Raw genomic sequence first — 10,349 nt, forward strand, 5'->3', positions numbered from 1 at the left:
CAGATGTCACACACCCTGGGGGCAGAGCCAGTGAATCAGCCTGTAGGCAGCAACACCGATCTCTCCCCAGCAGTCAGCTGAGGAATTTCCACTAAGGTCAGGCATGGAAGGGCCTCTGAGACCATCCAGGTTTATCCGTACAGCTTAATGAGGCCTGCTTAATTAAGAACCTGTTACTTCCCTGGATCCTGAATTATTTCAGGACTGAGAAACATAGACTTTATCAAAAAAGCAAGAACCTGGTGTCTTCAAACTCAAGTTGCTAGGCATGGGTCTGCGAAGGAGGCCATGAAGTCACAGCCTTGGCCCCTTCCCCAACCTGCTTTGGTGATTAGGACAGACAATGACGTAGACACCATCCCTTCCTGGCTGCAATCCTCCCATGAGTTTGAGCCTTGGGCCGCCCAAAGCATTTTGGTGTAGCTTGCAAAACTTCAGGTGAAATAAGGAACAATGCCAACTAGCACTCCAGGCCCTGTGCCTGAATATTTCATTTTATAGCAGACTGGGTTCTTGCCATCTGTGGCCTCCTGGAGGGGCTGAATCTGGGGACTGATTGCTCAGACTTCTTTTTTGGTTTTGGTAAAAATTACTTCTAAGTATGAGGTAAGGTCTCCGCTTACTTAATGCTTTTCCTTAAACAACCCCCTGAGAGGCCCTGGGTTCTGAGTTGGCCCAGTTGTCAGTTTCAGGAGGCAAACGCTGACCCTGAGCCGAGTCTTTCAGCAGGGGTTGGGGTGGAGGGATGGGTCAGGAGGCCTGAGCCTGGGAGCCACTCCCTGCAAATCAGCCTCATACAGAGCCCTGGTCCCAGCGCTGCTGTGAGACCCACAGGGGATGTGGCACAAAGGAGGCCTGGGCCAGGCTGCAGGAGGGGTTCCTTGTGATGGGGATATGACCCCAAGGAGGCCATGTTGACCTAGGGCCTCCACATATGGTCGTGTACTGCCCAAGGGGACAAGTGGGGGCTGAAATCGAGCCCATGCATGGCACAAAGCCCCAAGCCCTGGCACAGAAGTATGGCTGCGTTTTCTAATTTTTATGAGGTATCTGATAGGCTTATTTACCTGGGAGTTCAAGAATCAGAGAAGTGAGAAGGGAGCTGCTCAGGCAAGCATAGCAAAGGGATGGAGTAGGAGGCAGGGCCACAGGTGGGGGACCTTGAATGCCACACTAAGAAGTCTGCACCTGATTGCGTGGGCAGCTAGGACCCCAAGGGGATGTCAAGGGGAAGGTGGGACTAGACCACATCCGAGGCCTTTGCCACTCAAGCTGGAGTGAAATCCAGTTCATATCCCCAATTATATGCATGGACTATGTGTCTGGTGTGGAAAAGTTGTGGACAATGTCCCAGGGAGCTCACAGGCTGGGGTTGAGAGAGCCTCAGGCAAGTATACATGTGCTGGGATGTGCTCAGTGACTTGAGGGGGTCCAGAACCAGTGTGGAGAAGAGGAAAAAGGATCAAAACTCTGTTCATCTAAATGAGCACTTGCTAATTGTGCAGGCACTGGGAAAAACCCCTCATGTGGGTTACCTCATTTTATCCTTTCAACAGTCCTAGGGGGCACAAGGTATCAATATTATCTTTACAGATGAAGAGTGAGGCTCAGAAAGGTTAATTAACATACTTGAGGTCACACAGCATGCAGGCAGCAGAATGAGAACTCAAACTCCCATCACCCTGACTCTAGAGCCTGTATTCATAATCAGTGTGTGATGTGGTACTCTTACTCTTCCTGACCAATTCAGTCTGAACAGTACTACAGCCAGGAAAAGAGGCTCATCTCTGCATAGTAACAAGCCTGGGAATCCCAAATACTCAGACCTTGTATGCCATGAGAACAGCGCTGATCTGTTTTTGAAAGCCATGTTATTGTATTTATCTGTCAGGCTTTCAGTTGCAAACAACAGATTCCACTCTGGCTGGTTTAAGCAGAAAGTGAATTTATTAAGGAATATTGGGGGCTCCCAGAATCTCCAGGAGGACCAAAGAGACAGGCATGGGACACACAGCCAGGAACAACTCCAGGGCTGCTCTAGCGTGTACGCCGCCACTGTTGGTACCCGCAAGCAGCCCGCTCTGTGCTACTGCTTCAGCTGGGGTGCTTGAGAGCTCTGCCCTGCCTCTGTACCCACCTCCAGCAGGTAGAGTCTGTCAGCCCACTTCCTCAAGCTGCTCCCCTCCCGACTGAGGTCACACTCAAGAGATTCTAATTGGCAGGGCCCAGGTGACGCCCCTGTGCTCTAGCAGCAAAGGCAACTGGGAGAATGAGTTCTGACTTCTAACTCAAAGAGGCAGGCCTCATACCACAGAAAACTCTGCAAACGCAAGAAAAGTTTAAACAATGTTGGGCTGTTACAAATATGAGAAATGGCCCCTGCTCTGCCCAAGTCTGTAACCTGGGGAATCACGGTCAGGTCATCAACCAGTCTGGGCCTCAGTTGCCTCAGGTGTAAAATGAGGATAGTGGCCACTGGCAGCTTCATTCAAGCGGGAGCTGAACACGATGCTCTCTTGAGGCCCGGAATGCAGTGATCCCACTTTCCTGAAGATGAGTGAGATGCCAGGCTTGCTCTGCCACAGTCTTGCAAATAAGTTTCAGGCCCGCTCCCATCTACCAGCCTGCCCTTTCCCCAGTGTCTTCAGGGCTTTAGCTGAAAGAATCCCACTGGGCTGGAGAAGCAGAGTATTTCTGCTATTTGGGGAGGGTGCCAGTGGGGAAACCTGCTCTGAGGCGCCTCTGTGCTCTGCTAGATCAGTGGAAGCTGTGGAAACAGGTGGGACCCTCACACACCCTGCCCACCCCTGGATGAGCAATGCCACCTAACGAAGCTGCAGGAGAGCCTCCCTTCCCGCCGAGCCTCCTCCCCAGGAGCTGCCTGCGGTCTGCCCACGCCCAGCCCAGCCAGGGTGGCCGGGATCCAGCATCCCCCTGGGGCCCCAGGCAGGCGGGGCGGCAGGCTGGCGGCAGGAAGAAAGGCCGCTGCGGTCAATTAGGATTAGAACCGGAGCGCCTGTGGCCACTGTAAAGGGATTAGAGAGCGAGTAGGAGCCCGGAATGACTGTGTCAAGAAGTAAATTGATGGTAATGTGAATTAAAGAGGAAAAATGACAGAAGAAAGGACAAGTTTATTCTAGTTGGAGGTCTAATGGGCACCAGGAAGACAGAGCGCTTTGTGAGGTGATGTTTTCATTTCTCACGGTAAATATGCAAGCGTTTTTGATTTTTGCCATGGGGCCCTCGCACTGGGGTCGCTGGACAGCCTGGCCATGAGATTAGGCTTTGAGAGGGAAGCGAGTCAGGGCCCAGGGTGAGAGCTGGCCCCTGGGAAACTCTGAGGCCTGAGCCAGGATTTCCTGTCCCTCATTTGCGGGGGCAGCCCCTGTGGTTTTCCTGCTCCTGTGCCATGCTCGGGCCCATGGGGCTGGCCCTCACATCACTCACACACACACACCCACACCCACACACCCCTCTCACCTGGGATGCTGGGTTGGCACCGCAGATACTCTGTGGGTGACTGGCCCCCTCCCTCAGGAGAGAGAGCAGAGGAGGCTGCCAGGCATCTGAGTCAGGGCTCCAACCAGGGAGGTGACAGAAGGCAGCAGAAAAATCCATCTCTGGGAATACTTCAGCACGGCACTGGTGTCCATACCTTCCGGAACAGCACAGCAAGGCACTGCCTGCGCCCCCATCGTCACTGCTGCTTGAGCCATTACTGCCTTCCTGGGGGCTGGGGAGGGAGAATTTTACCCACTAAATGGGGCTGGGATTGGAGGGGCGGTGGCACATGCTAACCCTGCCCTCTTGATTACCTCCTAGCAGCGTGACCCTGGGCAAGCTACTTATTCTCTCTGTGCATCAGTTTCCTCATCTGCTAAATGGGGGCAATACTAGTGCCTACCTGATAGAATTGTTGTGGAAATTAAAAGAGTTAAAGCATATAAAGGGCTTAGAAAAGTGTCCATTTCCAGAGCACCTTCACATCCTTACTTCGTGGTGACCTCGTATAGCCCCACTGTGACCCCCCTTTTAGAGATGAGAAAACTGAGGCTCGGGGGAGTGAAGCCACTTGTCCAAGTTCACTCAGCCAGGAGTGACAGAGCCTGACTGGCAATCTTCAGGCCTTGGTGCCCAGTTATGGCATCTGGGAGAAATGCCAGGATTGGTTTGGATTTGGGTGAGATTTCAGAATAAGTATGAGGCACCTCCCCTGGGGAATTAAGCAGCTTACTATTCCCGCCCCAGCAGACACGTGGTCTACAGTGGCTGACAGGACCCCAGCTGCTATCTACTTGGATAAACACGACCCTCCGACATAGCCGTACAGGCTGTGAACTGTGTCTGTCATGGAAGAAAGAGTCCTGAACTAGGGGCCGACAACCAGAATTCCACGCCAGGCTCTGGCCCCGAGAGGCTCTGTGGCTTTGGGCACATGAGTGGTTGAGCCTCAGTTCTACTACCCCGAGCCCCACCTGTAAAAGGAAGAGACAGCCTAGTGTCTCTAACTTCTGTGGTTCTGAGAATCTGCTCGTCCCCTTGAGCCCCCCAGACCCTTTTGTCCCTGGAGAGGAGTCTGAACACAGAGCAGGGCTCCTGCAGGCCTCATCCAAAGCAGGCAGTTAAAGAGAGCAGCCCCGAGACAGTGGGAAGAACCCAGCATCAGTACAAAATGCCCCACGCTGGCTTTGTCTGGAGGTCACAGGAAGCAGGGCTGCCCCCTGCCCTTCGCCCACGTACTCACATATCCAAATCTTCATGTCCTCCAAGTTCAACCCAACCCGCTTCCTCCAGGAAGCCTGACCCTGCCAGAATAATCTTGCATTCCCAGAGCTCTTTTCTCAGAGCTCTGACCCCCTTCTTGACTCTGAACACTGGCCTGCATTTGTTCATTACTGCCCAGCGCTGCACCCAATAGGGTTGGAAAATAAATGAATGAATGGGCAGGGTCTTTACTATTGTTGGTTCACTCAGTGCTGTTGCTCATTTTCTCAGCAAACCTAGCCGGGCACGTGCCATGTGCCAGGCTCCAGGCTGGGGGCTGGCGACAGACACTGAGCAGAGCAGAACCCAGCCCCTGCCTGTGTGGGCCTCTCCGTGCAGGCGAGGGGGAAGAAGCACAGAAAGAGATGATCAGAGCCCGTGGTCCAGCCTGCAGCACGGTGTGGGCTCAGGACAGGGGGCATCCCAGAGGAGGAGACAGGGGCTCTCGGACTTGAAGGAGGCCGCACTATTCAGCAGACAGGAAAGGGGGTGAAGGTGCAGCCAACGTGCTCCACGCAGGAGGCAGAGCGCGGAAAAGGTGCGGAGGCGTGCGAGTGGATATAATGGGCTAGCTCTACCTGCCCCGTAGGATTCAATCAGACAACGTGTGTAAAGGGGCAGGAAGTGCTCAGCCTGTGGTAGCTGCCATTAGGCCTCTGGTATACTTGAGATGGCTGCAGAGTGTGATTTTGCAGGAGCGGGGTGCCTGGGAGTGAGCCGGAGGGGTGGTGGTCCTAGAGGGAAATCCAGAGGTCGGCAGGGCTAGGTCACAAAGCTTCCACAGGCCAGACTACGAAGTGATGACTCTTCATCATCTTGCTCAGAAACTGGCAAACTTTTTCTGTAAAGCGTCTGATAGTACATATTTTAGGCTTTGCAGGCCATGCGGTCGCTATTGTAGTAACTCAGCTCTGCAGTAGCAGCATGAAAGCAGTCGCAGACCATACAGAAACGAACGGGCAAGGTTCGGTCCCAGTCAACCGTTAATTACTGAAACAGGCAGCGGCGTGGGGGCGGGAGGGGGGGCAGGGGGCGGGTGGATTTGGCCTCGGTCTGCCCACCCCAGCTGTAGCTCGTGAGGAGGGCCTGAAACCTATGACCAGGCAGCGGCCCTGATCAGGGACTGAGATCTTAGTGAGAGAGGACAGTGGCCTGGACTGGGGGAGGGGGAGGAAGAGACAGAGGCAGGGGACACTGGTGGAAAGGGGACCCCTGGTACGGAGTTGGGGGCACAAGGTCTCCCTCCAACCTCCGTGGCCTCTTCTGTCTCTTCCAGGCTCCCCGTACTATTACAGCGCCGCTGCCCGAGGAGCTGCCCCGCCTGCAGCTGCCACGGCCTACGACCGTCACTGACCCCAGGAGCCAGGCAGGCGCCAAGCACTTATGACACATATCACTGAAGGCCATAGCCTCCCAGCCCCCTCCGAACACAGCCAGAGGGGCCCAATGAGACCGTCCCCCCAGCAACTCCCCACTCGCCTGAAACTCCCTTCCCCCTTCTCCTGCCAGGGACTCTGGGCTTCTATGGTAGCGCTGTTGGACTTCTAGACACCCGTCCATTTCTAAGAGTCAGTTGATGAGCTTCTCCCGATGTGACTGGGTCTCCACAAACCAACAGACTGATCTGCAGACAACTGCAGCCCCAGCCCAGCCTGCCAGCCCCCTAGCTGTCTGACCACCTGCCCGTCTTCCTGCCCCAGGCCTGGGAAGGAGAGTTTTTGCTTTTGTTGCTTCAACAGCACCCGTGTAAATACCTTACTGCTTTTTTGTGGGCCCGAGGGTCCAACTGAGCAGACTGCCCAGCCATTATGCATCCAGCACTCCCACCGTGTCACAGGATGACTTAGACCTGTGCACAGAGCATCCCCTCTGCTCTGGGTGCCCCCTGAAGGTGTGTTTGGAGATGCCCTTGAGACTAAGGATGCCCACCCCCAGGCCCCAGCTCCCTGCTCATTGCTACTTCTTTAATATCTGGACTAAGAGTCTCATTGGGTTGGCTTTGCTCTAAGCAACCCCCCCCCCCAAGACCCCTCCCTGGCTTCCTGCCCCCATTTCCCTGGGCCCAGTGCAGTGCGAGCAGCTCTTTTCCGTATCAAAGGACTCAAAAAGAACTGTCTAGGAGATTCCTCAGCTACTGTTTTAAAGTAAGATGTCGTCCAAGGTGCTGATTGCATTGTGGACTTGGAATGTTAGGGCTGGACGGGACCCAGGAGATGATGGTCCAAGGCAGGCCTGAGGCTCTCCAGACCCCCAGCCCCTGGAACCACTGAACTGAACTGGGATGTGTTTTCTGAGGTGTGCCCAGGCTCAAATCACATTGGACACCTACCATGGACACTTCTCCCACCCTCCAGGATGCCAGTGAGTGGATTCTGCGCAAGCCTGTCCCTGCCACATAGACAATGATTAACAAAAAAGACTTTGCCTGGACCAAGGACCACAAATACCTACAGCAGTCAGCCAGAACTTCCCGACCAGCCCCTCCCCGGCCTCATGGCGCCTAGTGTGCATCTGGGAACAGAGGTGCTCTGGTGGGGCGGGTGCATGACTTGCATAGTGGGTACCTACCTGTTGATGCAAGGGGCTGTGATGGTCAGGGCCATGGCCAAGGGCCTCGGGAGCCTGGAGTGGGAGCTGGGATAATTCACTGTCGGCTGGAGTGGTCAGAAAAAGCCACCTGGGAGGATCTGGGGGACAGAGGAAAGCTTCCTGGAAAGGAACAGGACAGGCAGTGAGGAATTGGTGTGTGAACTGGGAATGGTTTTCAAATGGAGGTACCAGGGCCACCATCTCCTTGCCTGGGGCCTCAACTCCTTGCACAGTATCTCTTGCCAACTCAGAAGAGACAGGTAGAGGCCCCATCCAAACATGGACTGAATTACCACAATGACAGTGGACTCTGCCCTCTCCTGTGACAGTGTGCCTGATGTCTGCATGCCACTAAGCTGGCAGAGAGCTGGGGCAGAGGGAGCCCGCACTTGAGGTTATCAGGCCTAAGAGGTCTTGTCCTGGCCGCACCTCTGCCTGCCTTGCTGTGTGTCCTCAGGCAAGACCGTTCACCTCTCTGAGCCTCAGCTGCCTTGGTAGAGCAGGGTCCCCTGCAGAACTACCCGACAGCTCTCTCCTTCCCTTCCCTTCTCCTGGGGCGCTGAGGCTGTGACACGGGCCTCTGGGCAAGCCCTCCACGTCCGAGCAGGCATCGTGGGGCACTGGAGTCCTGCTAATGTTCGGGCCAAGTGAAAAACAAAGAGCACCTAGGGGGGGTGAAACTCAGCTTTGAGGAAGACCTAAGTCAGCTCCCCTTAGGGGAAACTGAGGCCCAGCTTGGGGAAGCCCAGGACCGTGCAGGGAGACAGAGCGGACCTCCTCTGGCCACCACCAAGTATCCCCCCGCCCCACAATGCCCTTACAAGGTGGTGGGATAGAAGAAGAAACCGAGGCTTAGCAAGGTGGAGTCCCCAGGCAGTGACTGGTGGAGGTGAGGCTGGGACTCGGCCCCTTGACCCCTGGCATGTAGCGATGCTCTCATCCCTGGGGCAGGAAGTCAACAGTGAGGGCAGCAGGAGATGGTTCTGGGCCACCACTTCAGATGAGGTGTCCTGGAGCTGCTAGAACTGCCGAGGAAGCCCAGTCACTCAGGGCAGCAGTGGAGCCAGTGAGCTCACCGCAGGCACACCCACCGCCCTGGAACCTGCTGTGCCAAGAAAGGAGGCAGCTGGGGCCAGAGCTCGCCTCCAGGAGCCCAGATGAACCAGCTCCAGCCTCCACCTGCCGGGCAAGGTAGGAGCAGATATGTTACCTGGACCCTCCCACCTTGCCTCCCTTCCAGAGAAAGTGGTGGAGTCTGGGGTCTGCAGCATCGGCCTCTTGGCCTCTGGTACCCAGATCCTTGGATCCTGATGCTCCTATGGTCTCAGGCTGTTGGGAGGAGGTCAGCCTTCCCTGAACCGGCTACCTAAGGCGCACGCCGTCCTTCCTCGGCAAAGCCCACCTGGCCCCAAGTGCACCACTCTCCCCATCCTGTTCCTCCTCCTGACCTGTGATGAGCTCCCTCCATGCTTTTTCTCTCTCCCCTGAGGCTCTGCAGGGCCTCAGATTGCATTTATATTGATTACTACCACTGATTCCTGGGCTTCCAGGCAGAAGCACAAGCGCACACGGACGCACGTGCATGTTGCCACACACGTACCTGCTCTCACCAGCTGAGTTCCCCACGCTGCCCAAGGAGCTTCCTGGGACCTTGGAGAGGAAGGTTCCAAAGGACACAAGCCGTTGAGTAGATGCCAGAGAATTCTGAAGGGAAACACAAGGCCAGGGCTTTCACCAGCATTGTGGCAGGAGGTCTGGGGCATTCCTCCATGGGCCTTCAGCCCTGTGTTCCAGCTCTTTTTGAAAAGGACATTGTAGATTTTACGAAGATTTTTCATACCATTAGTCTATCTGAAACCGAGAAAAATATGATGACATATCAAACCCAACATCCCTTTCCCAAGGCGCCTTAGTTAGGGTTAGCCCTTTCATAACTGATGTTTGTATGGTGCTTTGCAATCCTTGACCATCCCATGGGGCAAAGGTCACAATGCCCATTTTATAGATGGAAAAACTGAGATTTAAGGCTCACATGGCAAGATGGAGGTAAAGAGAATTCTCAGATTTCCAGGACTCGTTCTCTCCAGATTCATGCTCCTGTCATGGGCATGTGTGGCTTAGAAACACCCTTCAGTCCCCTAGAAACCCCCAGACCTGCAATGAGGAAAGAAAAAACAGAGACTCAGAGGCTGGCCTGACGTAGGGGCCAGGGGGTTGGTAGCTTTGCTGGTCCAACTTGATTCCCATTAACACTGAAAACTGCAGAGTCTTTGCCACATTCACACCAACTCTTCTGAGGTTTCATCCCGACTCATTCCCTGCTGTGCCTGAGACTCAGAGGGAGTTGGAGCTTATCCAAGGCCACAGCACAGCCCTGACAGGGCCTGGACGTGGGCCCGGCTCTGACTCCCAGGGTCCAGGGCTCCAGCCTCATGAGCTGTCCCCACACTCCTCTTGTCTTTGTCCTTCTTGCTGTGGAACAGACTTCAAATCTGGCCGTGACAATATGCAGCAGTCCCCAGATTCGGGCCATCGGGGTGCCCAGAGCCCTGGGAAGCACAGATCACTATCTCAAGGGCCCTGGACCAGCTGCTTCCCAGGCCATGCAGGTGGGGTGACCTTGCTGCTTCTGCAGGGCACGGGCAGCCTGGGCAGTGGGGGCTTGCCCTACCCAGTGGCATTCAAGTGTGAAAACTTTTAAAATGCTCTGTCAGCCCCCCCAAAAAAATGTCTGTGGGTAAAATCTGACCCACGGGTCACCAGCTTGTGAGCCCCATTCTTTGTCCAATGCCTCCTTTCTTCTTCACCTCCTTGTCCTTCATTGCAGATGAAGGACATCGGGGGAGATGGGAGCGCAGAGAGGTAAGAGATGAGGTTCAAGTTGTCCAGCAAGTCAGTGTCAGGAACAGGCACCCCCAGTACCTAACTCTCTCCCTCCCACACTCTGGGCTCTTGCAGGCTGTTTGGGCTTTGCAGGCGGGATGGGTAGACCGTCG

The 10,349-nt window shown here is 55.0% G+C and overlaps 1 protein-coding gene across 8 annotated transcripts in view; it reads left to right on the plus strand.

Moving 5' to 3' along the window:
* Positions 1–6,117, plus strand: part of PAX5 (paired box 5) — a gene marked incomplete at both ends in the record, with an annotated part of 184,727 nt that extends 178,610 nt beyond the window's left edge. For all 8 annotated transcript variants that reach the window (XM_082843227.1, XM_082843229.1, XM_082843230.1 and 5 more), the window contains one exon: positions 6,041–6,117. In XM_082843227.1, coding sequence (XP_082699353.1) covers positions 6,041–6,117 — 77 coding nt within the window. The remainder of the gene's footprint in view (positions 1–6,040) is intronic.
* Positions 6,118–10,349: the final 4,232 nt, after the last annotated feature.

The sequence above is a fragment of the Leucopleurus acutus genome, assembly GCF_964270905.1.
Source record: "Leucopleurus acutus genome assembly, chromosome: 7".
Lineage (NCBI taxonomy): Eukaryota > Metazoa > Chordata > Mammalia > Artiodactyla > Delphinidae > Leucopleurus > Leucopleurus acutus.